The sequence below is a fragment of the Populus alba genome, chromosome 17, assembly GCF_005239225.2.
Source record: "Populus alba chromosome 17, ASM523922v2, whole genome shotgun sequence".
In the NCBI taxonomy this organism is placed as follows: domain Eukaryota; kingdom Viridiplantae; phylum Streptophyta; class Magnoliopsida; order Malpighiales; family Salicaceae; genus Populus; species Populus alba.
The window spans coordinates 1,821,395-1,836,709 of NC_133300.1; the positions used below are offsets into that span (position 1 = coordinate 1,821,395).

Below are 15,315 nucleotides of genomic sequence, written 5' to 3' on the forward strand. Positions count from 1 at the left end.
TACTATTTTCTATGGAAAATTGATGGAATGATTATAGAGAGGCCCATTGGGCCCTATCTTGTCTTGGGTAACATGTAGAAAAATACCCTTTTCTTATTCGTTTCGTTTTATGGGCTTACTACTAAAAGTCCAAAACTGGGAGACAATGAGAAACTTTTTAGGGTCAGGACTTTTTGCCAATATAAAAATAAGCTATATATTAGGGTATCCGGCGTGGGAGCCTTGTTCTAACTATCAAACTCGGAGGTTTGTTTCCTTCAACCTTAAATCTGTCTGAGGTTTGCTTTCTTTAACCTTATACATTAACTTTTCACGTTTCAACTTCAATTTTATTCTTTCTTTTTTTTTTTGTTATTACAATATTACGTACGTTTGTTGTTTCGTTCTCTTCTTCTTCGTACTTCTAGGACATAACTGTGAAGATTATAATTGATTGTGTAGGGTTTAGGGTGACACTTTCCTTAAATACGTTAGCAAAAGGGTTTTCAGTTGTATTTTAAAAGCAAGGTGACAATGATTTTATCTCTGACTTTTATATATATATACAAGGTTGCAGAAGCCAAAAGGGAGAGATGTTGAAAGGAAAGGCAATCAAGATCGAAGATCCATTACCTGAAGATTTGATAACTGAGATTCTATCGTGGCTGCCGGTGAAAGCTCTACTGCAATTCAAGTGCGTTTGCAGGTCATGGTATGCGATCATTACTAGCCAAGCTTTCATAGCCAAGCATCTTAATAATTACTATGACAACTATGACGATAGTGATACTTTCTTTGCTCAGTATTTCGTAACTAAATTAGGAGAACTTGCGTTGTATGAATTCTTGGTAGATGAAACATCTACAATTTTATCATACGAAGAACTGCGTGATAGGCCCATATATAATTCCTTTATCTGTGGTCCTTGCAATGGGATATTCTACCTGGACCGTTATTCTTATAGGGATCATCGTGCTCTATGGAACCCTGCAACCAATGAACTGAAAACCTTACCTCCACTAATAAGGAAACCCAATCTCCCATCCCTCAGCTTTTATGCTGGTGTCAAGGAAGTTTTTGGTTTTGGATTTGATAGAGTAACTAAAGATTACAAGGTGATTGTTATTAAAAGTTGGAGCAAAACAAATAGCAAAATTCGTTATCCTTTATCAGTCTTTGTGTACTCATTAAGTACTGATTCTTGGAGATATTGGGGAGATTTGCCACAAAATTACAAGTTATTAAGCAACAATAAATGTTACATTTGTTTGAATGGAGTTTTTTACTGGTTGGGATCAGATTATTCTGGTGGGAAAACTTATGACGAAGCCATTATTTCTTTTGATTTGGCTACTGATTTGATCCAAGATATGCAGCTACCAGACTATGACAAGCCAGCCAGGGAAACTGTTCTTTCAGTATACCATGACTCCCTTGCTTTGCTTACTGTTCATGACATCAAGGATTTTCTTGAGATATGGACGTTGAAGGAGGGATGTTGGACAAAACAATTCACTGTTGGGACCAGTTCATATGGACGGATTTCACCAATTGCGCATTGGAAGAACAGTAAGTTTATCTTTGAATGTGGCCCTTGTAAGAAACTAACCTTATTTGATATTATTACCCAAGAAATAACTGATCTTGGATATATAAAAGATATTCATTCGTGCGAAGGAATTTTCGTTTATCGGGGGAGCCTAGCTAGTCTCATTCAAGGATAGAAATGAACACTGGGAAGCTGAAGCGCTAGCACAATAGACTCGCATAAAGCATCGCATGGTATGAAACAGTTTTTTTATCAGTAGAATTTAGAGATTTCAGTTTGAATATGTCGTTGACAAAGAGATGCAGAGTAATATACCGTTGATCCATGTAACTCAATAGGAGCACCCATTCTCTGTTTCCTTTCATAATAATCAAATAATTAAGAAGTTTCTTTGAGTAATTAATGAATAATGTCTTGTGCTAATTATATTCTATGATCAATTGTCTTCCTCTTCTTGAAACGAAATCCCATAAATATAGAAAGGAGACTGGGTGTACCATTCAATTCTTTGCTTTTGAGCATCTTACATATATTGTAATTTGAAAGGGAGGATATACTGCAGGCATATGGAAGAGGGTTGATGATGATGTTGGTTGCTTGAGAAATCACCTTGCCTATGTTGTTGCTTCAGGATGAAGGTAGCATAAGTTGTAAAAACCTTAGGATTGGATTGGATTTTTCATGGTTATCTTAAGCTTAAGTGTATGGGCTAGGATTTAAATTTTATCTTTAGACTCTATGTTTCCTATAACATGTCAGAATAATAGATTTTTTGATATTTAAGTCAGTAATTATATAAGTAAAGAATTATATAAGAAAATAAAGAAAATAAAAGAGTATAAATGAAGCATTCTTGTTAGAACTTGAATGGTTATACTTGTATGAAGCTCTTACTTGAATATCTTGAAGTATCTTGGAATTGCTTGAATGTTTATTTAATAATTAAAGTATTTATAGATCTTGATAACATCAACTCAACTCATCTTGTTAATAAATACTTCATAATACACTGAGTTGTAGATATTTTAATTGAATTTGACAATGTCTCGTGATAAGTAAAGCAAAGCAATCTCGTGATAAGTGGAGAAAATAAATATTATTAATGGAAAAACACTAATGTTTATTATTGGTTTTTAATATTTTTCTTGTAATTAATTTAGGTAGGAGAAAAAAAAATTAGCAATTTTTTTATCTAAATAACCCGAATGTAAACCATGTTGCTCAGTTGATGTGAAGCAACAAAACTATTTCTGATCATTCAAAGGAACAATTTTTCGAATGCTAGTGCTATCACATGGTCGATATTGTCCGAGAAATTGAAGGATTAATTTAATCTTCTGCATAATATTTGTGACTTCTTTTGTGCCGCTCATTTCAAAACTCGGACAAGGTGGAATACAATTTTTCCGACATTAAGTTTTAATATTTTTGGACAAATAAAATTATTTTAGTATTATTTAAAATTGTTAATTTAACAATCCAGCATCCCACTTCTCTCTTCCATCACTGTAGCGAACCCAACACCCCCACAACCAGCCCAACGCCCTTTACTACAATCAGCCACCATAACGCCACAAACTCCAATTGATTTGGTTTGTAAATAATACTATCCATATATATTTTTTAAAAATATATTAAATTTTTATTTTTATTTTTAAAAAATTATTTTTAATATCAACACATCAAATTAAAATAATTTAAAAATACAAAAAAAACTTTAAATTGATTCATTCACACTTTTAAAATACAAAAACAAACATACAGTTAATTAACTGGTTTTAATTGCATCATATTTATTTAGTTTAGATATACAAACTAATATAATTTTTTTTTGGTGACCATAACAAAATTTTGTTACCTTCAATTTGGTTTCATTTTGGTGACCATAACAAAATTATTTATTTTTACCATATAGCCTATCTAAAGAAACAAAGTTAAACCAATTAATTCTTGAGATCATATTAATCACAGGATTGGAGAATTATTGGGTCTCGCAGATTAGATAGTTTTTTTTTTTAATTTGAAATCAAAAAGTTTGTAAATATTCCTTTGATAAATCAATGAGGTACATGTGAAATTAGAATAGATTGAACAAGGTTTAAATTTTGTTTTAAATTCCTAATTGATCACATATAAGCTCATGTAAATAAGATCATTAACACTAATCATTTTCCACCATATCATTGATGAAATTATTTTCTGGAATGTCATGTTTTACATACATACATACATAGCTTATTAATTATAGATATATTATCAAACAGTATTGTTAAAATAATTAAAATTTCATAATTGAAGATTAAAAATGTGAAAACAAAACAAACACGGTTTTTATTGATAAACCAAACTACAAGAAAACAATAAAGAACAAAACAATACAGACCGACGACCCCTTGTTCTAACTTCAATCCTCACTAACATCAAGAAACCAACTTAAACAACCCTAAGAAAGCCACCCAATATGAAGCTAACCCCTATGCTAGCACCCAAAACCAAACCAACTGACAATGAACCAGCAGTAAAACCCGACGAACCCGATTTACTATTAGTCGAAGGAGCCTGCGCAGGACCAGCGGAATCCGAAGGACTCCGAGCATCCGGAGACACAGCCGGTGGAGAGCTAGTAGATTGAGGTGAAGAAGCTGGTGTTATGGGAGAATAAGGAGTAGGAGGGAAGGGTTTTAGTCTAACAGCCATGACAACGATTATCAGTTTCTTACCCTTATTGCAATCATCAGCATTGCCACTAATAAAAAAGAAAGGACCAGAACGATCAAAGATGAAAGTTGAGTCACCATCTGTTAAGGATTTTATAGGGTTCTTGGTGTTGCATGAGGAGTAATCATCTTTGCTTACTATCAGGACTGAATCCGATCCTTTCTTGTACTTGAAAACTGCACCATAAATAAATAAAATAAATAATTATTTTCTTTAATTCGAAATAATCTGAACATATAATTAGTGAACAATTCGAAGTAATTGAGCTTACAGAGAGTATCATTGACTTGAAACCTGTTTCTTTCAGCCCAGTGACTGTATCTCTCAGAAGGGTTTGTAGCCCAGCCATCTCTACCACCAACATAGAATTTATAACCCCGAGAAACCCCGAGAAGAAATCCCAAGACCAGCATCACAAACAAAGAACCAGAAAATCTCTGAGACCCCATTTTCCAACAAGAGAAACCCCACGGCAAGTGCTCAAGCAGCAATCCAAGTTTTGCTAGAGAAAGATGAGAAAGAACTGGTGGGGGATTGAGGGTGTGATCGGTGTGAATTATATAGGGAGATTATGATGATTTTACCGTTGTAAAGCTTGAGATCGTTGGTGTTAATTAATAAATATTGCAAGCGTTTCAGAGAAAAAGAAGAAACTGCTATTTTCTTCATTTCATAGCTAGAGAGTGATTACACGTCTCAGCATGCAGGGGACCTAACGGTTATGAGGTTTAGAGGTATTTTACTGTAGATTGTTTTTTGCTTTTCTTAAATTTTCTTTTTCTTTTTCTTTTGCTTTTGCTTTTGCTTTTTACAGAAGAGGAGAACAGGTTCATGAATTGTAACTTTGTATGATTTTCTGAGCAAAACGGGCTTAGAAGAAGACAGAATTAGTTTTGCTGGGAAATGCGTGCATGTGATGATTTAAGAAAAACAAATTATAATAAATCAATTGATTTTTTTTTTTTTTTTCGTCATTAAACTTTGAAAAGTTTCAAGGTGTTCTCTTCAATATCTTCTTGAAAAGCATTGAAATTCATTAAATTGGAACTTTGAAATATTATTCCATCCATTATCAAAATAATTTTTTTTTATCTTCAAAAAAGGATTTTTTTTGTTTATTCATCAACTAAAAGCTAGGAGTTACATTTGTTACTATCATAGTTTTAAAACTCGGTCTAGTTCAAGGTCTAGGTTTTGAGTTTTGATTAGGTCATATAATTGTTTGGGTCAATTTAAAAAGAAAATCAAAACAATATCATTTTAGTAAAAAAATCAAAAGACAATGAATTGCAATCAGGTTTTTTACCGAGTCAACCTCCCAGGTCACATCTAATTTTTTCTTTCTCTATTTTTTTTTCAATCCGACCTGGTTTCAGTCTCAGGTCAATTAGGTTCTGGGTCGACCCACCAAATCGAGTTTCAAAATTATGGTTACGATTTTAGTTAATTATGGGTTTCTGACTATTTATTATTTTTCATATACTAGCTAGCTAGGCTCTTCTAATGATTAAAACAATGAAAAATTAATAATTATGTTTTTTCAATTTTCGTATAGCAATTAATTGGCAGGAAAGAGAAATTAAGGCTTCCAATAATTAGAATCCCCCTCTTTATTATTGAATTGAATGTGTCATAAATTATCAGATTAAATGATGAAGTCTCACTTATTCTCATATTTGAAAAATTAAAGCTTCCAATAATTAAAATTAAAGCTAGATAAGAGGACATACATGATGAGTGCCTTTTTCTGCAATGTACTGTGATCAAAGGGCAAGTAAAATAGGAGGTTATAAGCAAGGGCATAATGGCCATTGGCCCAACTAGTCTGCCTCTTGGAAATCTCCTGCATGAGAGGCAGGCTAGACACGCAGATGGCTAACACGTGATTTTGTGATTGAAGAGAATTGAAATTTTATGTTATAACTATTAATAATTATGATTTTATCACTATAAAAATTTTCAAGTTGGACTTTATTGAACAATTTAATAGAATTGGGATCAGCTTGGAGAAGTCCAAACCTAGTAGGGACTTGAGAGGGAGCAGAAGCTATAGTTTTAATTTTAGGGTGCCATTTTGTAGGGATGTCCTGAAAATCTTGATAAGTTTGAGGGGGTTTTCCAAACCTTTAAAAACTTTTCTATGGTCAACTTAAAGCATGTTTGGGTGGGAGTTGTAGTAGTTTTTTTTTTTTTAAAGATACAACTCTTTTAAAAGAATATATTATACCTTTCAAAAGCAAAAAATATATGCTTTTTATTGAAAAAAAAATCATCACACCTTCCATCCAAAGATCTCAAATAAGGGTGTTTAGTCTGGAGATGCGGTGGTTTTTTTTTTTTTAAATAAAACCTTTTTAAAGTATAAATCACATTTTCAAAAACTAAAATTGCATGTTTGGGTGGGAGTTGTAGTAGTTTTTTTTTTTAAAGATACAACTCTTTTAAAAGAATATATTATACCTTTCAAAAGCAAAAAATATATGCTTTTTATTGAAAAAAAAATCATCACACCTTCCATCCAAAGATCTCAAATAAGGGTGTTTAGTCTGGAGATGTGGTGGTTTTTTTTTTTAAATAAAACCTTTTTAAAGTATAAATCACATTTTCAAAAACTAAAATTACATGCTTTTTATATGAACCCGCTAAAAAAAGATAAAGTCAAGTTCAAACTAAACACGAATCTCTTGAAACTACTTTAGCTGTTAGAAAGTAAATTAATTTCAAAATTAATCTTAATTTTGTTCAACTTTGTTTTTGCCTTTGCTTTCATGAATGAAAAGAAGAGAGGTTTATGGTAAATTTTATTGTTGTAATTTAAAAGAATAACTTTTTTTATTTAAAAAAAATAGTTATAATTAAAAATTATATTTTTTATTAAAATTATAATGAGATAAATTTTTGCATATAAAATAAATAATAAATAAGTTTTTATAAAAGCATTTTATTTAGTTTTTACAAAACTAAAGTTTGAAATGCAATTAATATATAAAATATGTGAAAAAAACATAAGTTATTTAATAAACAAATAATTTTTTTATATGATTGAAAAAAAAATCATCAATTTAGTGTGTTTGATATTGAAGTAAAGAGTGTTTAAATATAAAAAATTAATATAATATTTTTTTTTTTCAAAATAAATGCACAAAAATAAATATCTACAAACAAGAGTTACCGCAATTTTAATTTGAAAAGAGGTCAAAGTTTTGTTGGAAATGGCTGGTGATCATGATTGAAGTAAAAAAAATATATATATTTCATCATTGGAATGAACTTTTTTTTAATTAGAGACTATAGTGAACTTTAATTTGTAATTAAACACTAAATTAATGTCAAGAGATGCCTTCCTCTCGGTATTCCACAAGTGCATTGAAAACCCACTTAATAACATTTGAAATATTCAGGTGAACGCAGATGGATTGGTATTTTTTTTTATACCAATTGTAGCATTAAATTATATTATGAAATATTTTATAAAAAAGTTTAGTGATAAAAATTTGGTATCAAGAGATTTATTTTTCTATGATTTTTTGAATTTTATAATTACTAATATAATGGTTACAAGAGATTTATATAGTTATTAACTTCAAAGTTTATAGGATTAGTTGAGATATGTGAAAACTCACTTGAAAATTTATGTTAATAAAAAAAAATTATATTATGATATGGAGAATTTATTTACTAATTTTTAAATTTTTCACATGGATATTGATGTTTACAATTATTGCACCTTTCTATCCCCGTACATGCAGATCAAAGCTGGAATTCAGGTCACCATAAGTCTTGTTTACTGTAATCTTAAAGTTTAGTCTAATAGTTAAAAGAAATTTATTTCTCTCTTGAAGAGAAATTTAAAATTATAATAGAGATTATTTTTTAAAATATTTTTTAAAAATATATTAAAATAATATTTTTTATTTTTAAATTTATTTTTGATATCAGCATATTAAAAAAAATTTAAAATATAAAAAATTAATTTAAATAAAAAAATTAAATTTTGACCAACCTCTATTTAACCGGTAGAAGCTTAATTTTGAAACCAATAATTATAAGAATTTATTCTTCTAAATGCACTAAATGCATTAGGGGATGAGTCATTAAGATCGATGGTTAAAAAAGATTAAGAAAAAATTACATTGAATATAGTATAATTTAGTTGTTTTTACTCTGCATGTTTTGAAAAAACTACAATTTAAATCATTAATAAGTGTAAAATAGATTAAACTATACAAAAGTTTAGGATGTAAACTATACAACTGTTATCAAATTTAGAATATAAACTATAATATTTTAAAAATATAAGGGGTAAAACCAACCAAACTATAGGATAGCTATGGTAGTTTTTCTAAAAATTAGAATACCATCTACCTTAAAAAAAAAAATGTTTATTATTCACTTTGCTATGTTACTATGAAATTGTGTATTATGCAAGAAAATAGGATATCGTTTATGCTTAGCATTTAGGAACGCGATTAAAACCATATTTTTTAAAATTTAAAATTTTTTTAAATAAATTTTTAATATTTTAAAATTATTTTAATATGTTGATGTTAAAAATAATTTTAAAATAAAATAAAATAAAAATTATTTTAATATATTTTCAAATACAGAACACTTTAAAAAACAACAATTATCAAACTTTCAAACACCATCTTATTCTTATTTTTTTACCGTTTGACAGCTTTTATGAAGAAAATTACTTCTCATGTAGGGGAGATTTTTTTCCATGGTAATAAGGGAGGAGTTGCATCTAGCTAAGAGAAACCATAATAGGATCATTGACTTCTTCATGCTATAGGATCCTCTCGTCACTGAAAAATATGAAAATTGTGTTCTCTAATGGGAGGTAAAAAGTGTATAGACTTTTGTTCGAGTGCCTTTTTAAAGAGCTTTAAATTGGACTTTTTTAAGTGTTTTTTTTATTTGATAATGTATTAAATTATTTTTTATTATTATTATTATTTTACATCAAAATCATCACAAAGCATTAAAAATTATTAATTTTATTTTTTTCAAATTAAATATATTTTTAAAATACAAGTTCTAAATGTAAAAACAAGTGGTGGTGATTCCAACATTTTATCCAAAATAATGTAAATAATTAACTCAGGTTATTTATAAATTCCAATTTAAAACTTAATTTTAAGTTTTTAAAATATTAGTATGATGATTAAAAAATTATATTTTCTTACTAGACTTTTTATGTTTGACTTGGTCAGCCGGTTTGCAACTATAATCGGTACAGCCGTACAAGAATACCCGACGGCTGGAAGGGGAAAAAAGTTACATGTTCAATGCGACACCGTTCCTCAAAAAACCGGCCCCTCAGTCACGAATCACCGAATCAACTAGCTGTTGAGTCTGTTTTCTTCATTTCAAAACCAAGAAAACCACAGACATCAAAAGTACTCATCAGTTCCCACGAACATTGTAAGATTGCATCAAATTCCTCTCTTTCATGTCATGTCATGTCTCTTCTCACGAGTTTCAAGGCCTTGAAAGAAATCCTTAAACCCTGCTCAAATCTTTCAACAACAACATCATCATCCTCCTCCTCTTCTTTAACACAGCCATCATTCTCCCAAGAACCAGAACCAGCACTAACCATCTCAAGAAAGCCACCAAAATCCTCTCTTTCAAAGCAACTCCAACGTCTTGGAGAACCTTTTCGTCCTTTATCACAACAGAATGACTCACTAAATGCAAGAACTCAACAACCCCAGAATTCACAAGGGCTTAGAAATGAAGCCCAGGTTGTAAAATTTGAAGATAGGCAGGAAGAAGAGGAGAGGGAGAGGGAGTTTGAGGATCTTGGGAGAACTAAATTGGGTCAGTTTCAGTTTGAACATACTGGACCCTTTGAGCCACTAGTCCTTTCTTTGCTTGGAGAGGTTCCTGTCATACGGGTAATTGATAATTATGCATTTTGTGCTTCGAATTGTTTTGACCCAGTTGTTTATTTCTTTTGTAATTGCAGTTTCTGGGTTCAAGTTTTGTTTTTGTGTTGGAAAGCATGTGTCTTTTTGTTGTTTGAATTAGAAAGTTCACTTTTTTCTATGTTAAGGAGTTGTTTCTTCTTTTAGAAGTATGATATGTGTAGTGCAATTGTTACAGAATTTGATTAACTTTGGAGAAGAGTAAATTTTGAATTGTAATAGCAAAATTGGATTCTAGAAGTTAAGAACACATAAAAAACTTGCTTAATTTACATTTAAGAAACACTCTCTCTCTCTCTCTCTCTCACACACACACACACACAGAATAGAGAGTTCTTTAATTTTTGGGAATCTGTGGATGATTTTTTTTCCTGCTAATTTTGATTGCAGGTTCCTGCTTCTATTAACTGCAGGTTGCTTGAACATCAAAGGGAGGGAGTAAAATTTTTATATAAGTTATACCTAGACAACCATGGAGGTGTTCTTGGTGATGACATGTCAGTATATTTGTTGTGTTGAAATATGTGATTTCTTGATAAGTTTTGTATCTCATATGCATGACCCATTTTGACAACAATTTACAGTTCTTGTCAGACACTGAAAATGTTTTCTTGCTTGAGTCGTTTATCACTTGTAGATATTTGACCAACAATAATGGCATTTTCTTGTTAAGCCAATGTTGAGTTTATGCATGTATGGAGTATGCATTTACGAATTTACATATTATTCCTTGTATGAATACTCCTGAATTTTCTGGTGGGCTGATATCTGTTGACTTTGTTTTTTGAAAAAATGGATCAGGGGACTAGGCAAGACCATTCAGACGATTGCTTTCCTGGCTGCTATCTTTGAAAAAGATGAAGAATCCGGTGAGTCCATAACATTAAAGGGAAACCAAGTAGGTAAAAAAGGCCCTGTCCTTATAATTTGCCCCACTTCTGTTATCCACAATTGGGAAAGTGAATTCTCTAGATGGGCAAGCTTTAATGTTTCTCTTTACCATGGGACAAACCGTGATTTGATTCTTGAGAAACTAAAAGCTGGTGGAGTTGAGATACTGATTACCAGTTTTGACACGTACAGAATTCATGGCAACATTTTGTCAGAGGTGGATTGGGAGGTTGTGATTGTTGATGAGGCGCATCGGCTTAAAAATGAAAAGTCAAAATTATATCTAGCATGTTTAGAAATTAAAACGAGAAAACGTATTGGTCTCACAGGAACTGTTATGCAGAATAAAATTATGGAGCTGTTTAATCTCCTTGATTGGGTTGCTCCCGGGTCTCTAGGATCAAGGGAACACTTTCGAGATTTTTATGATGAACCTCTCAAGCATGGCCAAAGGTCAACTGCACCTGAAAGTTTTGTCCGGAAAGCTGATAAGCGCAAAGAGCACCTAGTGTCAGTTCTTCGTAAGTACATGCTTAGAAGGACAAAGGAGGAGACCATTGGACATCTTATGATGGGAAAGGAAGACAATGTTGTGTTCTGTTCCATGAGTGAATTGCAAAAGCGGGTTTATAGGAGCATGTTGCAACTGCCAGACATCCAGTGCCTTGTAAATAAGGATCTTCCATGTAGTTGTGGCAGCCCTCTAAAACAGGTGGAATGCTGCAAAAGGATTGTGCCAGATGGAATTATATGGCCCTACCTTCATAGGGATAACCCTGAAGGTTGTGATTCTTGCCCTTATTGCCTTGTTCTTCCTTGCCTTGTGAAACTCCAACAGGTGAAAGGATTTTTCTGTTTTCTTTTTCTTGTTTTGTGATGAGTGATCGTTGGAAAGTAGACTTCCTGTCTATTTCCTCATACTCACTTTTGGATCCAACTAACAGATAAGCAATCACCTCGAGCTGATTAAGCCTAACCCTAGGGATGAACCGGATAAACAGAAGAAGGATGCAGAGTTTGCCTCTGCTGTCTTTGGTGCTGATGTAGATTTGGTGGGAGGAAATGCCCAAAGTGAAAATTTCATGGGCTTGAGCGATGTCAAACATTGTGGGAAAATGCAAGCATTAGAAAAGTTAATGTTTTCCTGGGCTTCACGAGGTGACAAAATTCTTCTCTCAGCTATTCTGTCAGGTAATGCTTCATAACTTTGCAGACCTGCCTGTGGTGTGACTATTTATTTTTCTCGTTATACTAGATGTTTCTCTCATAGTGACATAATAAATTTGATCAACACATGTTTTTTTCTGTTCAGAAATTCAATGTATAAATCTAAGAAAATAAATTTTTCCATCTTGCCCGTTGATGTATATTATTCTGTCATGAAGTGACTGTTTATGTAGTTAATATTTGATTTTGTAGAATAGATGTAATAAATGATTTTCATAACTCCTATTGTTCGAGCATCCTGGTTTTACCACTTCTAAAGTTAAAACTCTTTTTTTCCAGGATGCTGGACATACTGGAAAAATTTCTGATACGCAAAGGGCATAGCTTCTCAAGACTTGATGGTTCTACTCCATCTAACTTGCGTCAATCTTTGGTTGATGACTTCAACTCTAGTCCAAGCAAACAGGTAGCTTTCAAGTAAAAAGATGACTAAAAAGTTTGTTCCCCAAATTTCTTGCAACTTTAATCTTCTTTTTTTTCAGGTGTTCCTTATATCAACTCGAGCTGGTGGGCTTGGATTGAATCTTGTCAGTGCAAATCGCGTAGTTATATTTGATCCAAACTGGAATCCTGCCCAAGACTTGCAGGCCCAAGACAGGTCGTTTCGTTTTGGACAGAAGCGGCATGTTGTGGTTTTCCGCCTTCTTGCAGCTGGTTCTTTTGAGGAACTTGTTTATTCCCGTCAAGTGTACAAACAGCAGCTGTCAAATATTGCTGTTTCAGGGAAGATAGAAAACCGGTATTTTGAAGGCGTCCAGGTACCCTTTTTTCAATGGAAGGGCTGGTGTGTGGGTCTCATATTTCCTTGGGGTTTTTCTATTTGTACTGAAAAATTCAGTTTCTCCCTTTGTTTTGTTGGGATTTTCAGGATTGCAAAGAATTTCAGGGTGAGCTTTTTGGTATCTGCAATCTGTTCCGTGATCTATCTGATAAGCTTTTTACCAGTGAAATCATTGAACTACATGAGAAACAGGGAAAGAGTGATGGACAATGCTCTACTACAATGCAAGAGTTGCCTGAACTTGGGACCTGTTTCCTTCATCCTGACCAAGCAGCTGTAACAACTTCATCAGCATGCGAAACCAGTGACAATGGGGATCATGAGAGTGTTACAAGGAAGAAACCTGTTCTTGAAGAGTTAGGTAAGTATATTTGTCTGTATCTTCTTCTACTTATGATTTGTTTTCTTCAGATTGGTTAATATTCAAATGCACTGCATCAATCTATACCTCAAAATGTTGTTATAAAGTCTTACACTTAAATTCACATGGTATTAGATACTACTGCACAATTTAGCAGTCATTTTCATTCAGCAGTGATTTTTCTATGAGAATATTTTGGCATAAGAATAAAGCTATTTGTAAAAAGGTGCAAGTTTTGCTGTAATTGAGGTAGATGAGAATTTGCTAAGATGGATTTGTCATAAATGGCCATTGATTCAAGTTTTTTAACTGATATAGTTCTTAGATAAGACCTAAAATAAACCGATAAAACAGAAAAATAAACTAGAATATAGTATGTAAGGGATGAAGGTAGCCAACCGCAAAAGTTTTGAGTGTTTTGTATCCGGAGAATTTCCTATTTTACTACTAGATAGCTTGCGGATTTTTTAAAGAATGTGCACGTAAACATGCATGTGTGAGAGAGAGATGGTACAAGCTGTTCAATGCGATATAATTTCCTTGCTGTTCAGGTATTCTTTACACTCATCGGAACGAGGACATTGTCAATATTGGACCTGGAATTAGAAAGAACACAGAAGAAAGCATCCCTGGTAAAGATAACATAAACAACCCTCCTGTTAAGCGGCGAAGGAAACCAGATGATGCAGGTGGGAAAAGGAATGATTTGCCATCCAAGGATTGGAAAAAGATCCAATATGGTCTCCTTGCTCAGTTCATGGGAATGGGGGAGGTTGAATTTAGCAAATGGGTTCTATCAGCAACCCCTTCAGAGAGAGAAAATGCGCTTCGGGACTACAAGAAGAGGAAGGAGAAGATGCCTGATGATTGAAAATAGCCTTGCTGTTCAGGTATTCTTTACACTCATCGGAACGAGGACATTGTCAATATTGGACCTGGAATTAGGAAGAACACAGAAGAAAGCATCCCTGGTAAAGATGGCATAAACAACCCTCCTGTTAAGCGGCGAAGGAAACCAGATGATGCAGGTGGGAAAAGGAATGATTTGGCATCCAAGGATTGGAAAAAGATCCAATATAGTCTCCTTGCTCAGTTCATGGGAATGGGGGAGGTCGAATTTAGCAAATGGGTTCTATCAGCAACCCCTTCAGAGAGAGAAAATGCGCTTCGGGATTACAAGAAGAGGAAGGAGAAGATGCCTGATGGTTGAAAATAGCAAAATAGCTTCCCTTGTAAAATTCTACTCTCTGCATATTTTAGCAATATTGTACAGGTAGATAGATGTAAAGGAAGAAAAAGATGATGGAAGTGAAAAATGTTGTTTCAGTTCCGCCCTCTGTATTAGCTGTTAGGTTGCCATCAACTAAATATATTAAAAAGTTAAATAATGAGAAATTTTTGGCATTTCTAGCTTCCTTGCAAAGACAAGAGATTCAGAAGATCTGATTGGCTTGTGTTTCAAGAGATACGTATGGAATTTTGGGATCCTGGGTTGATTTTCAAATATGTCCATCTGGCAGATGTGATTGTTCAATCCAATGTCAGCTGAGGAATTGAAGGAAAGCCTAACAACCAGATAATTTACCTCTTAAGTTAGGTTTGTTGGACAGGGAAAAAGCAAGGCAAGGATGTATGAGAAAGCTAGGCATCACCATTAGGCACCTTCCATTAGACCAATCATTGGTATGACGATCAATAATATTACACTATACCAGTCCATTAGTATGACAAAAAAAACAAAAACAGAATTCCATCAGACACAGCATAGCGTTCATAGACTAGCCAGAAGCATGAGGCATCTATAAAACACATCAATATTGTACTACGCTATCAACAGCACTTCAACTTGCCTCTGGTTTCCGGAGCCGATGACCCA

General features: G+C 32.8%; 3 protein-coding genes across 3 annotated transcripts; 2 read left to right on the top strand and 1 right to left on the bottom strand.

Annotated features, from left to right (window-relative positions):
* The first annotated feature begins 221 nt into the window (after nt 1–221).
* LOC118042347 (F-box protein CPR1-like) lies at nt 222–1,961 on the top strand. Its single transcript, XM_035049993.2, has 3 exons — nt 222–278; nt 550–1,548; nt 1,657–1,961. Exons 2-3 carry the CDS (start codon nt 573–575, stop codon nt 1,701–1,703), a joined length of 1,023 nt encoding a protein of 340 aa, XP_034905884.2. The 5' UTR covers nt 222–278; nt 550–572; the 3' UTR covers nt 1,704–1,961.
* Nucleotides 1,962–3,836: 1,875 nt separating this feature from the next.
* On the bottom strand, nt 3,837–4,932 carry LOC118042348 (early nodulin-like protein 4). Its single transcript, XM_035049994.2, has 2 exons — nt 4,518–4,932; nt 3,837–4,422 (listed from the first exon to the last, which is right to left on the bottom strand). The coding sequence occupies exons 1-2, from the start codon at nt 4,693–4,695 to the stop codon at nt 3,962–3,964; spliced, it is 639 nt and encodes a 212-aa protein (XP_034905885.1). The 5' UTR covers nt 4,696–4,932; the 3' UTR covers nt 3,837–3,961.
* A 4,648-nt stretch (nt 4,933–9,580) lies between these two features.
* Nucleotides 9,581–14,840, top strand: LOC118042349 (switch 2). Its single transcript, XM_073405485.1, is given in 10 exon segments — nt 9,581–10,149; nt 10,570–10,676; nt 10,981–11,908; nt 12,015–12,243; nt 12,246–12,261; nt 12,577–12,703; nt 12,780–13,055; nt 13,166–13,351; nt 13,418–13,439; nt 14,330–14,840. Coding segments are annotated over 10 exon segments (2,649 nt in total). The 5' UTR covers nt 9,581–9,711; the 3' UTR covers nt 14,650–14,840.
* The last annotated feature ends 475 nt before the right edge of the window (nt 14,841–15,315 follow it).